At 37.9% G+C, this 20353-nt stretch overlaps 1 protein-coding gene across 1 annotated transcript in view; it reads left to right on the top strand.

Annotated features, from left to right (window-relative positions):
- Positions 1-20353, top strand: part of LOC129238184 (tRNA dimethylallyltransferase-like) — a 58704-nt gene that overhangs the window by 10422 nt on the left and 27929 nt on the right. The window contains exon 2 of the mRNA XM_054873221.1: positions 6219-6357. Within this exon, the coding sequence (XP_054729196.1) occupies positions 6219-6357 (139 nt within the window). The remainder of the gene's footprint in view (positions 1-6218; positions 6358-20353) is intronic.

Here is a 20353-nt window from a genome sequence, read left to right as displayed (position 1 = left end):
CTTGCTGCTTGGACGGGTTGGGCCCAGAGGGAGAGGATTGTAAGATGAGTGGGTTTCGTGGAGCATGTGAAAAGGTGGTTGATTTCGTGCGATTTGCCTTCACAGGCAGAACATATGTTTGGTAAGTCGGGGCCGATTCTGGATAAGTAGGGGTTCAACACAACGTAATTGTGCCAATGCTACGCGGGTCTCACGGAGAAGCTAGAGCTCTTCATCTGCTTTAAGTGGTGGTTGGACTTCGATTACGTTATTCGGTGGTCGGGAGCTTAAGTAGGTGGAAAGGGTCTCCCGATGAATGGCGTTTATTGTCTGTCTGTCCTGGATCTCGTCGGCGTAATTGAGGAGGTGTCTCCTAACATGCCTGGAAGGCGGCTCTGGCTTCTGGCTTCTGGCTTTTACATTCCCATGGCAGCGGTTCTACGTTACTCGGCCGCCCCAATAAACTAGCCCTGTCTAGTGAACCGTATGTCGTTTCTGTAAGGCCCTTGTTGCCGCTGCTTTAAATAGTTAGACTTAAGCCATTAACTTGTAAATAAAATTATTTATTCTTTTGAACTAGAATTTCGTGAAGAAATAGATTTGAAGAGCTCAGGCGAAACTATAAGTTTTATAATTAATAATTGTTTCATAATTTTTTTCAATGATGTGAAGTAGGAAATACTTAGTGAAAAATCATAAATTCGAAGCTTTATCAAGCAGCCATTTTTCACTGTCAGAGCTTGGCTTAGATCTTATTAATGATCATTATTAACTGGCATACATGTCCATTAACTAAAAACCATTAACTAAAAAATATTGGACCTTTGAACTAAAGTTAAAAAACAAGCGGACGGCCAGAAAAAAATTGCTTTTTCGTTTGAAAAGTCCGTGCAAAGTCAAAAAGATGGCACTACTGGCGCATATCGTGGTTATTTTTAGTTAGTAGCATCACTTGGAAGAAGGCACACCAAGTTTCAGCCAAATCGGTATATTCTTTGTGTTTGGTATTCGTTTGAATTGAGGAAGTCGAGTGATTTTCCTCTTCCATCACGACAACGGCACCAGCCCACACCTCAGCAGTTTTGATTGCAAAACTAATGGAAATGATGTTCCAACTCATTTCACATCCCCCTTATTCTTCAGACTTGGCTCCATCGGTTTTTTCGGACTACTATTAGTTCCCTAATTTGTAGAAATGGCTGGCGGAAAAAATATTTTATTCAAACGAGGAGGTGATTGCAGAAACGAATGGCTATTTTTCAGACAGGGACCAAGAAATCTTTAAAATCGAATATCTCGAAATTGTTAAGTTTGTGATTTCATTGCACATGACCAAATTAATCAGAAATTGCCTAAGTAACAGATATGACCTTAAGTATCTAGGACGGCTTTCCCGGTAACCCTATATATTCAGCCATGCCCCATGAAAGGTGATATTGGCTGAAATAACTCTATGCGGAGCCTGCATCAAATCAAGATATGGTATTTCTATTTGCTGTGAGTCAAAAAAATATTTATTTATATAAATTTAAAATTAAAAACAAAGTTTGATTTAATTTTTCCGTTATTTTCAAATGACAGTGGAGTAGGTCACTTTTATATCTTTGGATACCCAAACTCCCACAGTGGAAAGAATTTTAGAAAAAATTGCTGAAAACAAGCGACGAGTCGAAATCAAATAGTTTTTTTTCATGCAATTAAATGCCTTTATAGTGTGGTTTGGATTTAATTTGGAATGGCCATAGAACTTTTCACATCTATACAGACGGCTCTAAACCTTTAGACGTAGTGGGAGCGGGTATTTACTGCTCAAAACTAGGGATAAGGCAGCCTATGAAGCTGATAGACCACAGCAGTATTTTCCAAACGGAAGTTTTTGCTGTGGGGAAAGCCGCGGAGCTAGCCTACACTAGAACAGGAAAGAACTCAACAATTAATATATACATATGTTGACAGTCAAGCAGTAATAAAAGCAATAAGCTCATATTGTATTAAATCAAAAAATGTTCGACGGAGCAGGGAGGCCGTAGAAAGGCTAGCCGCAAACAGTAGGCTGCAAAACTACTGGTCACAAAGACATTATGGGGAAGAAATAGTAGATGAGATAGCAAAAAGTGCAGTTAGACTACCATTTGAACAAGACAACGACACACCAAAACCGCTAAATATGATACAATATACAATGAAATGGACGACTACATGAAAAAACTAGTGGAAGCTAGGTGGACTAACTTGACCACATGCAAAACAGCAAAAGTCATGTGTAGAACTAACGGCAAAAAACCGACTCAATTCGTACTTACGCTCTCGTACTTCTGTACGCTTGGCTGCATATGCGTCCATTACAGGGATTGCTAACACGGACAAATGCATGAAATGCAGAGAGAAGGTTAAGAAAACTCTATTAAAAACGCGTTAAAAATGCCTCAGAGCCCCATTTTTTGAGGGTCTGGAGGACGTCTCAAAAGCGAATCTCCCAGCGCTGCTTAGATTCGCCAAAAGCGCTGATATCCTACATGATGTCTACTTTCAGTATTCATAGAGGTCGGTCTCACTCTGGTATCGCTAGGGACCAAAAGATCTATGCTCGGCTTGTTACTAACCAGGCTAACCTACCCACTGCTCAACATTATAACAGAATTTCAATACTTTAAGTAATTAAATTTCGAAAAACCCAGGTTTGTCATTTATTTAAAGCCTTTTCCATTTATTCACATAAATAAATTATATTTATATTGAACGTTTTTATACTGGGAAATAAAAGCAAACAAAGCCATAGAATTTGTGTCCAAATTAATAATCATACGAAATTGGATGTTTTTAAAATATTATGTAAATATATATTATATATAAATATATAGTAAATAGCCTTTCGGCTTTATTTCAGCATTTAAACATCTTGGCTTAAATTTTAAGAAATTTTTACATTTCTTTCAGTTTGTGTGTCTTCCGGAAAGCTTTATTTCTTAGAATTCTGAAGAATTCCTTCCAAACTTGTTCGATTATCTTGAGATCAGGTGATTAAGCTGGTGTTTGGAGTAGTTTGGGGCAGTTATAGATTATCCACAACCCTGGAGGTGTACGTCCGATTGTTGGTAGATAACAATTGGGCAATATAGTATATCCAACCGTTCGGTGCTTTTCCTAACGTTAGCTTGAAGAATGTTCATATCAGAAATTACATATCAGAACACGGGAAATGAGGTCCACAAGCCTGAGGTTTAGACATTTTTCGAGGAAAATTTTCCAAAATATATGCCAAATCCTTACGTCTGACATGTTGAAAAGTTTAAATAAAACATTTCATTTATTATATAAATTAACGCAAAATTAATCATTAATTTTTTTTTTTTTTTAATAATACTTTTACTAAAGAAATAAAAATTATTTTGAGTGGCCCGACTATTTGATCTTCACGCGCTCCACTCTTTGCCTGTTTGTACACTGCAACTGTCTAGTTACAAGTGTCAAATATGATTGACGTACGACGCCGTTTACAGAAATTATATATCTTTCGATAGGATGATTTATTTTGGCCACCTGGTATTAGAAAAATTATTCTATCATTTGGAATAATCTTTTGTTTCTATTCGTGTATAAACTCATTTATTATTAATAAATTTCGGAAGGGGGGAATCTTTGCACATTTTAATGACTCCCGCTTCATAGTTCCGCATTCTCCTACGCATTCACTGTTTCTCCATTAAATCATGCAGCTTCATTAAAAAATAGCGAACAGTTCAACTGCAACGTGCCTACACACATGCATACATACATATGTACGTATATCGAATCGAAAGCGAAAGTGGGCGCGCGCATGCTCTTTGCCAAGAAAAACTAGCCATTCATATCGCGATCGACAGACGCGTGAACAAAAAGAGTATCAGCAAAACAAAAAAAAAAAAGAAACAAACAAAAAGAAAAACAAATGAGAATTGAAAAAAAAAAACAAGAAAAAAATTGATTGCCAGTATAGAATTGAAAATGCAGTTACAGAGTGGCAACAACTGCACTCGATTTTAGGCCAATCAATGCAATTTACAGCAAAATGAAGAGGCAAAAGTAAATATCGAAGCAAGCGATTATTGCCGTTACATATTGCTTTGCTATGCAGCAGTTCCAGCGGAGATTGTGCAGATAAAATAATAGCCAATTAGCTATATATGTATGCACTTATACATACATGAGAAATACTACACACATACATGCACATAAGTATGTGCATACCTCCTCATAAGCTAGATGGCCAACTGGCCGAGTAACCCACATTGTACGCGCCTTGCCGCCATTCGCTTTTTGACTCACTGTGTCAACAAAACATCAGAACCTATTGACCGAGCAAGTATACCCACACACATGCATACGTACCTCGTCTATAACTGTATATCTGTACATCTGTATATCTGTACTCGGTGCTGCTATTGCAAGATTTGCGCTACTTACACATAAAGACATTTTTACCTTTCTATTGTGATGCGTATTTATTAATAGAATTGTAGACAGAGTCGCTTTGTGATTGGAATGTAACACCACTAAATAATACTCACATCTACTTAGCCCAAAGTCTTGTGTATAACTGCGAAACAGTGAACTTGCGCATACAAAGCTTTTGCGAAGGATTTCAAATGCATGCGAGATTATTGCAAAAATAAAAGAGAGAAGGAAGCCTGTGAGAAAAAACGGCAGCAGAAACGTGACTTCCGGAAAATGGATGCCGGCAGTGATAAAATAAAAGTAGCAAATGCTCGTACTAAGGAAATGAGAGAAAGCCAATTGCAATTCAATTTAATGCAGCTCGCAAATATTGCAGCTCTTATTCTGATAGTTTATGGAGTTTGGAGTTCTGCGTAAATTTTTGAGTCATTCAATGCAAGTTTTGGATCATCATTTTTTGGCATCATTGGCCCATTTTTCTATGATGATAAATTATTTTCGTGGATGAAAATTGAAGATACACATTTGAACCGTCTTTTGTTTTAGCAGGATGGCAACGACCTTTTTGCGTATCAATTTGAATTTTGTAAATTTATCACATTTATTTCTTAAAGAGAATCCCTTTCAAATGTTGGCCGCAAATGCGTGGTAATTCGTCCAGCCGTAAACACCGATTTTGCATGACTCACTGGAAGACTTCGGTCGGTATCTCATGAATAACTTTAGTCATGGTGGCTTCCAATACCTGAATCGAAGCTGGTTTATCCAGAAAGCATTTAGATTTTGCATACCCCCACAAATAAAAGTCCAAAGGTGTGATATCACATGATCTTCGAGGCTAATCTACTGGTCCGAGTCGAGAGATAGGTAAATTGCTCACCGAAACAACGTCGCCGTAAGTCCATTGTTTCTCGGGCTGTATGGCAAGTAGCGCCTTACTCGCGTCTTGTTGGAACCAAATGTTGTGGAGATCAGGGGATTCAATTTCTGGCATCAAAAAGTCATTTAACATGGCGCGATAGCGTTCGCCATTTATTGTTACATTAGCGCCAGTTTTGTCTTCGAAGAAATATGGGCCGATGATTCCTCCAGCCCATAGGCCGCACAAAACGATTGTTTTCAATGGCTGTAATGGCTGTTCTCGTAAGGTTTCGGGTTGCCCTTAGCCATTGTGTAGCTATTAAGTAAAAATGGGTCTCATCCCTGAACACCATAAGTTGACCTGAGCGCGCGATGAACTCTTTTCACAGAGCGTCGATTTTCGTAAAAAATGAAAAAAAAATGATGTATTTAGCTTGACAGAAGTCTCGCGTGATCTGACAAAAACGCTCTACTGGATAAAGTAACTCCAATCTGATCACCGTTTAATCGAAAAAATTATTAATTGTTAACATATTAATTTTTTTAAGAATAAATAACTATATGACCCACCCTTTCAACCCATCAATCTATCATAAAATTTTAAAGCCTTAATGCAGTGGAATCTGTTCTAAAAATGCAAATTATAGATTAATATATTTCTAAATGATAGATAATGATGAATTTATATTCAAATAATATATAATAAATACTAATCAACGCGTTTTTGAATGGTGTATCACTCTTTAATTAAGTGTAAAGACTTAATAAGTATTCCTGTCAAATTTTACAGCTATAACTTTAACAAGATCGCCTCAATGTGGATGTTCTCAAAGCTCGAGCGCTCTTAACCAAGCCCCTATATATTTATTTTTAAAAGTCTAATAAGACTTTGATTAAATGCCCAATTTTTTATCTCTTCTTTTTTTCATTTTCTTTCGTTTTAGTGCTATTGAGGTGTATCAGCAAACGGGATATACTTTGACTGCCAAATTGCAGGCACAGCGAGAGCAACCAGGAGGCAATCGACTCGGTGGCCCACTACGCTATCCGCATACGATATTATTTTGGCTGCGTTGTAACCAGGTATGTAGAGCGTTTAACTACAACTGGAAGAAAAAAGAAATGTGTGAATTTTCTTTAAAATTTCGTAATTGTACCAATAATTGTACAGATATCGAACTATGGACACGTTGACGTTATTTTTGCACCAGTTTTTAAGTTGCGCTCCCATGTAACCATAAGCAGGAAAATACTTTTCTTATATACATACATACTCACCTATATATGTCATCATCATCATCATGCATAGCACTACAGCTCGGTGTGAGCCTTCACAATTTTTCTCCATGCAACTCGGTCCACAGGTGACCCATCTCGGTAGTTGGTCGCTCCTATGCTTCTGAGATTGTCCTCAACCTCATCTAACCATCTTTTCCGTTTTTTACTATACATGCGTGCATCCAAAACTTTGCGAGGTATTCTTCTTCGTCCTCTTGATTGACGCGATAACCGCTTACGCTTTTTTCTTTCTCCTGCTGACCGGTGCCTGTTGGAACACCAAGTAAAATCAAGCCCTTATTTACCTAATCTTTCCAACGCAGAGGAGGTCTGCCATTTCCTCTGTTACCACCAGCTGGTACCGCATCGAATACTTTCAGAGCCGGAGCGTTTGTATGCATTCGGACGACATGACCCAGACTACGGAGCTGCTGAATCTCTATGTAATGATACAGCTCATTGTTCCATCGCTTGCGATATTCGCCGTCGCCACCGTGCAAAATCTTCCGCAGAATCTTTCTCTCAAATACTCCAAGCTTCTGCGCTACACATTAGGACGGGCTGATGAGAGCTGTGCAGAGTGTTAGTTTTGTTCGTCGAGAGAGGGCTTTTCTACTCAATTGCCTACTTAGTCCAAATTAGCACTACCCCATGATGACGAGGTGAGAATAGCGAGGCATTATTTTATGTGGCATTCTGCAAAAGTGTCCTAGCTAACGGATGCGCTGCGATTTAACAAACCGCACAACGTGTTCATCTTGTAGAAATTCCTCTAAATCGCTATTATAGACCCTATTTTCTCCTCGTAGTGGGCCCAATCAATGTTTTATGTATTTTGATTTTCATTCTTCTGCTCCAGAGCTGGATTGTTAACAGTTTAACGTGGCTAAAATATGCTCTGTTTGCAGCCAGCACACGGTTTTGGATAGCAATCGTTGTACCATCCATACTACTGAGAAACAGTCCTAGATATTTAATTTGATCGACGCTTTCAAATTTATGATCACCTATTGCAAGGTTTGGCGTTTTTCTCAGCGTGTTAAGTCTTGTGAGCTATGTTGTTTTGCCTTCATTAATCTTTAATCCTTTGGTGACTGCGGTTCCTGATGGATCAACAGCTTTAATTACATACTCTAGGATCAGATTGAACACAAGCTCAGGCAACGCGTGTCCCTGCTTTACTCCAGTTTCAACTCTGCATCAACCAGATGCTTTGCCTTTTAAGAGCACTTTGGAATAAGTCTCGGTGAGGGTTAGACTTACTAGCGAAGCCAATTTTTTCGGTATTCCTTGCATGCGTAGCACTTATTCAATTTTGCTTCTTTCAATATTATCGAACGCTTTCCGAAAATCTATAAAATGCGCATGCAGGTTGATTTTATACTCACGTAACTTTTCAAAAATTTGGCAAACTACAAAGTTTTAATCGGTCGTCGTCCTGCTACTCCCAAAACCACATTGGTACTCGCCCAATATTTCTTCAGCGTACCCATTTAATCCCTGGTGCAGAAAGTTCGTGAAGATTTTATACGCTGTACTTAATCACGAAATTCCGCGATAACTGTTGCAGTCGCGTCTGACACCGTTCTTATAGATTAGTAAAATTATATTACAATCAGATTCCCATATACGTGTGACTAAAAAAAAGTGTTTCGTAGTTCCGTTGATCAATTTTTTGATGAGCTCGGCCACTTGCTTTTACATTTTTTAACTTTTTGATCGCAAGGCTAATTTCATCAATAATTGAGGGTGGTTCTACCAAAATTTCTGCAGATTGAATTGCGTTAGACGGAATGCTGTTGCTTTCAATGTCATCGTTCTTATCATTTGGGAGGTCTTGAAAGTAACGTTTCCATCTAGTGAGAACTTTTTCAGCTATATAAGTAAGGTTGCCCTGCCCATTCCTATGTGTGCTTAGTCTTGGTATGTACTCAGACCTTTGGTGTTTTATTTTCGAGTAAAATATTTTCGCGTTATATGGACCACTTATCCCTATCAGCTGTATTTGTTTTTAAGCGACGAAAAGGGTTTTCTTCTTTCGGATACGTTTTTTAGCTATTTTTCTACTTTTGTGGTACCCCAATATATTATGTATCTATATTTATGTAAATATTGTGTGGAAGTTAACTTAATTTAACCTACTTTCATGCTTCGTGACTTTAATGAGATCTCCAGTTCTTAGGTTAGGTTAGGTTGAAGCGGTTGACCCCTGTGGGACACGCCCATTGTGATGCGGTGTGGGAAACTTGTCCTTATCTCTCTTAAAACCAGTGTAGACTTTTCAAAAATTTTAGAACATCCTTGATTTCGACGGAACTAAGATCTTCCAACTCGTTGAAGGATTGTCTACCTAAAATAGTGAGTCTGGTTAGAGCAGTACAAAAGACACAAAAGGTGCTGGATTGTTTCTTTCTCTTCCTCATCTAGATAACTTATGCCGAAGTCATGTGTATTCACACCCATCTTCTCGTCTTAACAGTTCTTACTTCATAACAGTTCTTACTTCATAGAAAAGAAATCTACGAAGTAAGAACTTTAAGGTGAGAGGATGAATTTTCTTTTTCGAAAAAAGAATTTTCTGTACTATTGAACTCTATCTTTTAGTAAGTAATTAAGTTTGTAATTTATTCATTTATAAATTTTTATTATTCTTTAGTTCTGGTTTTTTTCCCTTGTTCACTCCTCTCGGGAGCATAGGGCCTCGATAAGACTCTTCCATCTTACACGGTTCTGTGCTGTTATTTTTGCAGCGTCCCATGAGATGTCGGCATCTGCTAATTCGCGCGGCATCGACCTTCTCCAGGTGTTTTTGGTCGACCGCGACCTCTGCTCCCTTGCGGACTGGAACCCGCAGCCATCCTCGTGATGTTATCTGGTGGTTTTCTCAGTGTGTGACCTATCCATCGCGACTTTCTACGTTTGATTTGCCTAGGAATGGGTTCCTCGTTCGTTAATCTCCATAGTGCGTCGTTACTGATTGTGTTTGGCCAGAATATGCTACAGATGATGCGGAGGCATTTGTCGTTGAAGGATTGTAGCCTCTGTGTGATGGTTTAGTTCTAGTAATCAGTCTGAAATTATGTTTTCTTGAAAATAAATACATAAATATGCTATACGCAGCGGGAGAGTAACAGAGAAGATGTCTGACAGACTCAGCTTCTGCAATAGTCGAAATGGGGTGCGTTTAATCTTTGAGCATGTCGATTAAGGAGGCAGTAGCCTGTGATCGAAGAACTAACAAAGAGACGTTTTTCCTTGATTAAGTGGCGCCTTTCAGCGCCTGACATCCCAGACTATGAGTCCATCTCGTATTGGCTGAACTGGCAGTCCTACTTGTACTTTGTAGGTTGAGAGGGGTATACATACAATCTCCATATCAAGAGGGAGGTGAGTGATAGTGCCCTCTCTCGCTAATTTGATTACCTTACAATTCCCCGGTATGTCTCTATGCCCTGACACCCATATCAAACGGATGCCATCTCGGTAAGAAACGTGCGGCATTTGTGAGCCTTGATGAAATTGGTGCCAACCGCACCAACAGATTTAGTCTCCTATCTCTGGCTATTAGAGTACATACAGACTTCTCTAAAGGTTTTTTTTTTTTTTTACCTCACCAGGCAGTTACTTTATTACAAAATGGCCAAAATTTCAGCCTGAAATATGCTACAGTGATTAGCAAGACGAGCCGATCGCTTACTTTTGGCTTCTTACCGTAAAGACCAAAGACAACTTTATCGTCAAGCTGTGAGCCATCAGTAAAGAACTGTAAGCAGTTTTTCCGACCAGGTATATTGTCAACCCATCCCCAACTAGCTGGAATTCTAGTACTAAATTACCTATTAAAGTATGGTTCATTCAAACAATAGTCTTGGTTCAACCAGTCCGGGTGTTATGACCGAGTGTCCAACCAACACCTAAATCGCGCCATTGATTAGTTGGGGCAAACCCGGCAGAAGTGATACCTGTATTCTGTTTACCAACTAAATCTAGGGGAGGTATGAAGAAAAGAGTATTCAGAGCGTTATAGGTTGTGGTTGTAAGAGCGCCGCTGATTCATATAAACGCCATACGTTGAACCTTCTGAAACCTGTTTCTAAACGTACTCTTGTCTAGACGAGGAGAGGTATGATAACGGTCATATACAATCAGTGAGTGTTCTTTGGAGAAAGACTCTACCTGCGCCCTATGGCGCATTGAAAATAGAGCTAGAGTAGCTTTCCTTTCTCTGCCCTCTACATTCATGTCCCAATTTAGTTTCTTGTATGTAACATTACTGTTGGCTGTTTGCTATTGATAATCATCTAAATGGCGTATTATCGCTCTAAATTCTCTGCAGCCAAGCTTTAACATACCGTAGTGCGCTCAAATCTCTGTAGCTTGTTTATTATTTCAAATCCCGTTGTGGCAACAGAGAGAGACAGACTTAAGTACAAAGAGTGTGCATGCATCATTTCAATACTTACACGCGCACGAACAAATTTTTCTTAAATCTTCTTTCGAAAAAAGTATGTGCATACATACCAACATTGTGTAGGAGTCACGGCGAAGTTTATCATCTTCACTGCATTTTATTTATGTTCACTACATTTGTGAGTTAAAGCTTCCCACTTACACTTAATTTTCATGACACATATCGAACACCTTATTTCCTAAGTTTTGTTGTATTTTTATACTTTGAATTCTTCGACAATTTTCGCTGCTTCGAAAAAACAATTAATTTTAATTTTCTCGGTATTTAACGCAAGCTAATGATGCTTGTTCCAAAACATACAAAATACAAAGCCGAAGAGTAAATCGGAAGTTTAGAACAAAAATCATTTGGAGCAGCAATTATTTGGAATGACATCTTAAAAATCCCATTATGCGCGACATATGTGGGTAGATAGGCAGACGACAGCTGACAGCTGATGCTGAAGTCACATCAGCCGCGGCACACAAAGCCAGCCAATGTGTGAACAACCTCCGCAACTATCGCCCACCACGACAGAGGTGCTAAATGCATATACATACCTACAATTTCATTCCCAAAACTTTCATTTGTATTTATATTTCTCTCACCTACATCCCAATATCTGTCGTACATTTTTACATAGGCATATAAATAGAAATTGTATATACAAACTTTCCCTGATTTGTCTCTGAATTCGATTGTAATCACGCACACGGGGAAATACAGAAAAATTCTATGTATTTTTCATAAATAATCCGCGTATGTTTTGCTATGTAATCTTGGCGACGCAGATACTACAATTTAGTTTGCCTAAATTTTTTTGTTTTTGCTTTGCTTTTTCGTCGGAAAAATTTATAATATATTATATTCATTTATTTTGGATAAATATGTATCACGTCAGTCCATAAGTTCGTGCGCATTTTACCCACAATTTCACTTTTGTGCGATTTTTCGCATACAAAAAATTATTCGCGGAATATAACGGAACTATTTATATTTTCTTTGATATATTGTGCATTCAACAAGTGATTTTAATCACGGATAGAAGCACGTGTTGTTAAAAAATAAAATGGAATCTTCGAACGCGTATAAGAGGCATATTTTGTATTTTTTTTTATAAAAGTGGTAAAAATGCAACAACTGCTGCTGCATAAATAAACACTGTTCACGGAGAGGATACCGCGAGTGTAAGGACTGTGCAAAAATGGTTTTCAAAATTCCGAAGTGGTAACTGCGACGGGGAGGATGTCTCGCGCGCTGGTCGTCCAGAAGTCTGTAACTCCGACGTCTTGCTCGAACTCGTGGAAGCTGAGCCAAATTTGACAGTCGATATGATAGTTCATAGGTTAAATTCATCGCATGGAACAGTTCACAGGCACCTGGTTCATTTGGGAAAGGTTTCAAAGCTGGGAAAATGGGTTCCACATAGACTTTCCGTCGCCAACCTTCATCAGATGGTGAATGTGTGTTCTCAGTTGCTGCAACGGCTTGAAAATGAACGTTTTTTGAACCGTATCGTTACTGGTGATGAAAAATGGGTACTTTACAATAATCCTGTTCACAAACGCCCATGGTTAGATAAAGATGAAACACCAGAACCGACCCCTAAAGATGACCTTCACCCCAAGAAGATTCTCCTGTCTATTTTGTGGGATATGGTCGGTATAGTTTATTATGAACTTCTGGAACCAAATCAGACGATAACTGCTAATTATTATTCCCATCAGCTATCAAACCTGAAAGAGGCACTTAAAAAAAGTGAATATACGCAAAGTTTTGTTTCACTACGATAACGCAAGGTCTCATACCGCAAGGCAAACATTAGGCAAGCTGAACGAGCTCGAATAGGAGCTAATTCCGCACCCACAATACTCTCCTCATATTGCACCTTGTGATTATCACCTTTTTCGTGGACTTCAATCCCATATGAGTAACAAGAACTACTCCTCAAAAGAAGCTATAAAGAGGGATATCGAAGAGTATTTTGGCTCCAAGGACAAAAAATTGTTTGAGCAGGGAATTAAAAATTTGCCTAAACGTTGGGAAGACATTGTAAATAATGGAGGAAAATATATTATTGATTAATAAATACTTTAAATATCTTTTTTATTCATTTTAAAACCACCTTTAAAAAACGCACGAACTTATGGACTGACCTGATATATGTATTTGTATGCATACAAACGGATATTGCACCAAAAAGTATAAACAGAAAATTAAGTAGGTGTTTATTTTTCACGGTGTCCACTGTAGTAAGCACACGCCCAATAAATCAGTGGTGTATTCCACCCACCTTAAACATTTGAACCAAAAATGTAAGCCCCTTAGGAGTTCGTTAGCGCCGATTGGCCTCTACGAATATAGGCAAATACATACACGTGTGCTCTCGTCATTAAATTACTTGAACTTTTTACAACATTGGCAATATTTTTTATGCTAAATTGTTTTTTCGCTATTCCTTTACAAAAATATAGTTCTTTGTTTAACAAAAACCTTATAAATCAAATTTCCAAACTATGTAAAAAATTCACGAAAATTTGAAAAATTTCAGAAACTTGTCATCAATATTTTGAACTTTTTAATCATAATTTTTTGTAAACTTCTAAATATGCAGTGTCTTAGTCCACCCAGTTTTAGCATAGCAAAATGTTAATTTCAAGTCCCTCAAAAACTACGCTGATTTTTGCCAGTTTTATGTAGGGTTTATTATAGGGTATGCAACCTGTTGAGCATTTGGTTCCATATAAAAGACTTCCGAACAAATGCATTATCCGCTAGATGCCTTTAGTGAGCCATTCATAGATGAGGACTTTGCAGTAGCAGTAAATATAATTTTTTTTGATTACTGCAAAAAATTGTAGTAAAAATATTTTTTTAATGATTACTGCAAAAAATTTCAGTAAAAATATTTGGTTTTTGCTTTTTACTGGAAATAATTGCAATAAAAATATTTTTTTACTGATTACTGGAAAACAAATGCAGTAAAAGTATTGATGATATAATTTGTCGAATCTCACTTTGCATGCATTGCATCAGTGTAAAGGGGACATTACAGTTCAAAAAGAATTTCTTTAACAGTCTTGTGTTTGGGAAAGCCAGTTTCGTGTTACAGCGTTTCAAAATGGAGGTAAAAGCGGGAAAATTGGAGACATTTTTCAGTACGACTACGAATCAAAGCAGCATCGAATGCAACGGAAAAGTGGTAGTTCCAACGATTCCATGGTAAAAAGGCGAATCTTCGAATTTTTGTGAGACACGCTCTGGTAGGCCAAACGTCGCGAATATTGATAAAATCATGAAAATTAATATATTAAGTTCGACCAGCATTTGAACACTTATTCCATTGCCCAGGAACCGCAGATTAGGCAGAAAATCTTTTGGAATCATTTGCAAAAAACTTGTCTCAAGATGAAGTCCTTTATAAGAGTGCCACACAAATTGAAGCAAACGAATCTTTTGGTATTTTTTCAGTTAGGCAACACCAGGCTACACATTTCTTTAACGACGCACCAGAGGCTACCAGACCTCGTACCAAGTGATTAGAAGCATTGATAGCAAGGATTTGCAAAATATTCTTAATGATACAGAACTGACCTCAGAAAAGACTTAGGAAATAAGTTGGTCAAGTTTTTCAACAATAGGAGAGAGGATTTCTTCAGTCACGGAGTTTTGAAATTGTTTTCAAAATACCCAGAATTTATCGAGCAAAACGTCGTTGATTTGATCTAAAAGAGACAATCCTAACTATTCAACAATCCTAAATTCATCGTCGAAATAAAACGATAAAATGCTCGGCACATCGGTAGGCGTCCGCCGTAGACGAATGTGTTGGTGCGTGACTACAATTCGGAAGAGCACAGATTCGAGACCCCGGGCACGCAACACCCAGACCCAAGCCAAAAAAAAGTACCTCTCCAACGCATGATCAGAAGATCATTGACTTGTCTGGGACACCGCCTAGCTTATCGTTGTATGAAGCCGAAGCGCTGTTAACGTATCCAAAGACAAGACTCGCGGACGTGCAGAAGACTTCAAATTCCAGAGTACATTGAAAAAAGACTTGATAGGGCTAAGAATTCAGAACGGCAATGAGCATACGTAACATTCACGGATGAATCTATTGATGATCATCAACAACTTCAACGAACTTAGGAATGGATTTCGGATTCATGTTCGGGGTTACTTCTTTGAAAAACGATTTGGCCGTTTATTTGTGTTTACTGCCAATTTGAATGCAGTTTTAATGAATAAAATTAACCAAAAGCGTTTTTGTCGTCAGCTCCGAAGATGTTTGGAAGAACTAGCCAACCTTGGATTTTACAACGGAAAGCAACGATCCCAAGCATCGATGTCGAAGTTGTGAAGAGTGGGAACAGGAAAATGGGAATGACGTGTTGGATTGGCCTTGAGAGTCGCCTGATCCCAACCTTATTGAAAATATTTGGGCGATAGTTAGGCAAAAACTCAAAGGAAAACAAATATGGACGGTCAAACAGTTATCAAGGCAAATTCGGCTGATCGGCGATACCAGTGGCATTAATGAATACAAACGAAAATACTTGTGCACAATTAGTAGTCATTCTTTAAGGATGAAATGACAAAAAAAATCTTTGACGTTTTCTAACATTTTTCTTTTTAATGAAGCTCAAATAGTGGTAAGAAAGCTCAACGCTTTCTAAGCTAAAATGAAGCAAAAAGCTTGTTTCGGTGAATAAGAAAAGCGAATATTGCGTTGAGGATCAAACACGATCAAACATAGTGGGGGCAGTGTAATGGCTTGAGGCACAATGGCAGCCAACGGTGTGGAAAATCTTGCATTTGTGGAAAGTACTTTGGATATATTACAATATTTATCCATTTTAAAGCTACTTTAAAGCCAAATGCCGAAAACTGGGTATCAGTTCGGATTTTAAGGTGCCGCAAGACAATGGCCCAAACATAATTCTGAGCTTATTCGATTTTATTTGCTTTAAAATTGGAAAGTTGTGCTCCTACATCTTCCCCTGTCTCCTGATATTAATCCTATCGAGCAGTTGCGGGATATTTTGGAAAAAAAAAACAACCAGGAAACGCTCAATTACAAAGGGCTGGCAATTTCAGCAGATTATAGTAGAATACGGGCAAACTAGTTCTCCAAAAGAAACAGAAAAGTTGGTGTTTTCTTTGAAAAGTCGGCGTATATATTTTTTGTTTTTCCTTTTTTGCGTTGGTTTCGTTAATCTATTCGATTTCTGGCAGGGTAAGTGAAATGTAGTGGAAATGCCCACCTGTCGTTGCTTAGCAACAACGCCTTCTTACCGCATAGAGCGCCATCTGTGTTTCACCTTTCTCTGGCAGAAGGCTCGCACAGGTGGTTGAGGACTTCGCTAAATTTGGTGTGTCAGCGCTATTACCGCTGTTGCCCGCTTCCCCCTGCTGGCGCCACTGATGCAATGTGTAACTGTTTTTGCTTGTTTTAGTAGCCACAATGCATATAATGCGCTAACTATTATGCGGGAATATGGAGGGATGGGATACGTTTTTGGGTTCGAGGAGTGAGATTTTTGTTTTTTTAGGAACAGGGAAAGAAGGAATTTGAAAAAGTGCGAGGACCGTGCTTTACGTAGGATTCGAATCCACAACCTCTGGGATGACAGGCTTGTGCACTTACGCTAGACTACCGAGGCCACCCATTTTTGAGAGTTTGGCCGGCTCCTTCTCCTATTTGCGACGTGGGTCTTGATGTTGTTCTACAAATGGAGGGGCCGACTCCGAACGACAGATATTTTTTATGAGGAGCTTTTTCATGGCAGAAATACAATCGGCTGTTTGCCATTGCCACAATTTACATCATTGAAAATAATTATCTTTGTGTTATTTTTGTCATGAATAAACTAAATTTTTTTAAACAATAAATTCTGAATAATATTGTAACCTTTTAGACCAGGTGAAGTAAAGAAATCGTTAAAAAAGTCCCAGTTTTCAAAAGAAAAAAATATTTTTATTAATATTTAAAGTTAGAATTGTTGGAGCATCCACTGTTTTCATCTGATTTGACCCCTAGTGACTTATATATGTTCCCAGACCTAAAAAACATCATAAGAGCTGTGAAAGCGTATTTTGCAGTCCGCCCAGGTTCTCACTTCAGGGATGGCATTCATAAATTGGAATCTCGTTGGAACAAGTGTATTGATGTTCAGGGGAACTTAACTGAATAATAAAGTATATTTCAAACCGTAAATTGTGTTTTTCTTATTGAATTGCAAAACCTATTGAACAACCTAGTATTAGCAATTTTTTGATGCATGGCATATAACATTTGCAGGAATTCTATTCAGGTTGATATTATAGCCATTCCATCACCAAGCATTCACAAAATGCTGTTAGTCTTGTCCATACCAAATATATCAAAGAAAGAAATACCCAAACCAGCGGACGTTCTTCGAACTTCTTAATCAGTTTCTGCCTGCATATCGTATGCACATACATACATACATACATACATACATACATACAAGCATACACACGAATTCCAATATCCGTACACTCATATAAAATGCAAGGTTTATAGTGGAATCAATAAAAATCATAGAAATATCACTTCCCACGTCGGCACTTTTATTGGTCTCACATATTTAAGATGCCACCAACTTTCTTTGCGAATTCTTTTTCAATTCTTTACTCAGATTCTTGCTGGTAACCTCCAAACTCCTATAGCGGATTATCGCCTACCTTCTCATGCAATCATCATTCTTCATTGCAGTCCCCGGCCTCCACAATACTCGTACCACTAACCCAACGTGATATTCCATCATTCTAAATCATGGTTCCACGCATTCGTCCGAACTTTAAGCTGTAAAACCGAAAAAAAACCTGTAAAACTCCTTTCACTTTGCATTCCTATACATTCGACATTCTTCTTCAATTACGACTTACATTCTACATATACCACCACTCTTTCCGTTGATCGCTCGCTCGTTTGCCATTCTTTCACTTGCCAGCTGTTGGGCGCATTACATACTTCGTCGTTTATAGAATTCGTTACGCCTAGTCAAAGATGTCTTGGCCAAAAGCCAAATAAGTCGTAAACCACTGTAAAAGCAAACGCAGTTGAAGAAGAAGTAGAATTCAAAGAACGTCTTCAACTTCTTATTATTTGTTGAGGCCGCTGAAGAAATACCGGCTGGTTACCGCATCTGCATGCTAATTTCATATTTGACGCAATCGCGTATTCCATTGTAATGCGTCGCCATCATTAGGTTGAGTGAATGTTAAGGAATGCACACAGGCATAACTGGTTGAAATACATTCACACATACATACATACATGCTTGCAGAAATGCCGAGCGTAACTGTCCTCACCCTGCAGGAAAGTCCACTAAGTACGCAACTGATGAGATTCTAGTGAATTTAGAACCAGAACTAGTTTGCATTTCTTTCTACTCTGCTAGTGGAAATGGGGGATTTTATATGGTAAAATAACCTAGAAAGTGTCAGTTTTCCCCATTACATGCCTTTTTGTGCTTGGACTATTTATTTATTTTATATAAAATTTTCTTTATAAAAGTGCAAGTGCAAATTGTTATAAGACAATTAAAATTCAAAGTTTCAAACTTTGTACAAAATTTGAAAAAATTCTACAAATTTTCATTGAAACTTTTTAAACAGAATCTTTAGAAAATTTTCGAGTATTTAATTACAGTGAAACCTCTCCTAACGGGCACCTCTTTTAAAAGCACATCCCCTTTAGGCGGACATTTTTTTCTATACCCAGTTTTAAGTATAAATTTTGGAACAAATTAATCTCTCTTGACTGGGCGTGGAAGTTATTTTTCATAAAATTGGCACAAAAATATTTATTGAGCGTACGCGAACTCCTTATAGGCGGGCAAAATATAAAAAAGGGGAAAAGGGGGGCTTCCCGGATAAAGTGTGATTTTTTTTATACACACATTTAGTTTGGTTTGCGCAGACCTTAGTGTGAAGGAGAAAATTGAAATGAATAACGCTTAAGAAGAAAACTATTTGTCCGTCCAGGAATTAGCCTGAGATTACTTATCAATGATTTTTCCAGATAAGAGGTGGATATTCTTTTTTCTAGATAGAAGATTGATATTTTCTTCAGTACATTGCCAAACTAAACTTTAGCTTTAAAAAATTAGGTATACCGTGGAGGCAAGTTATCAAAGGAAAGACTTACTGTCCTATTTTCTGCAAATAAGCAAACCACTTGCTATGGGGAAAGCTGCTCCTCCAAGAGCGTTCGCGTCAATTGATATTAAAAACTTATAGACAATCAAATAACAAGGCATGAATGATGACACGTGAAGCCATGAAAGCATGGCTGATGGAATTCGACCAAAAAATGGAGTTGCAGAACAGAAAAATACTATTATTTCCGGAAAATGCAGCATTTCACTCGCATTTCACTACGTTTAAAGAATATCAAAATAATTGTTCTACCTACGGCTTCAGTTTGCCATTTATTTGAAATTTTAAAATTTATTATCGAAACCTTCAAGTTAAGCATATGGTGGCAATTTTAGGCACTGGCTAAACTAAAAAAAATTTAAACGTTTTAAAGGCAATAAATTTAGTAAAACAAGCCTGGCAAAGCTTCAAACGGTATCCATAAAAACTTGTTTCTAAAAAGCAGCCAAAAATAGAAATGTGTCAGCTAAGTTCAAGTTCGAAGATCACTTGCCGCTAGCAACGATAGCTTCGTTATTTGAATTATCAAAGACCCTTCGGTAATCTAATTCAAATTCTGATGATCTTTTAACAATAGATTTCGTGCTGGATTTTGTTACTGATGAAACCATAGAAACTAATGACGATCGTAGTACTGACTCTGAGAGTATTAATGAAATTTTCTCAAACGAAGCGGCTTTGAATGAATTCAAATAATTAAAAAATTCAAAAGTTCTAAAATAAGCCACCCTTTCCTTGAGCGGACACCTCTCTTGGGTGGACTAAAGTTGACTGACGGTGAGTGTCCGCTCAGGGGAGGTTTCACTGTATACATTTTACACTTTTTAATTAAAAATAAAAACACATTATCCCCTAGTCCGTTTCGAAACTGCAACTTACTGAAAAGCCGTATATCAATTCTTTGGGCTTCTTCTGTATGCACATGGTACTAGTTTCGCACCAGAATATCAACTTATTTCAATTTTTCTCTGCAGGGCAGCGGTTGCATGACTCTGTCTCGGCAATTAAACTGGCTGTAGAGTTGAATTATGTGTAAAAAACAAACTACTATAGGTCACTGCAGTGCAGAATGTTGCTGAATTTTAATTTTGGTATCGATAAATAATTGAGGCGAATTCAATGGAAGTCATAAGGAAACCGCTAACTTAAGCTACATAGGTA

Source organism: Anastrepha obliqua, chromosome 2 (assembly GCF_027943255.1).
Source record: "Anastrepha obliqua isolate idAnaObli1 chromosome 2, idAnaObli1_1.0, whole genome shotgun sequence".
In the NCBI taxonomy this organism is placed as follows: domain Eukaryota; kingdom Metazoa; phylum Arthropoda; class Insecta; order Diptera; family Tephritidae; genus Anastrepha; species Anastrepha obliqua.
This window is presented reverse-complemented; position numbering and strand designations above follow the sequence as displayed.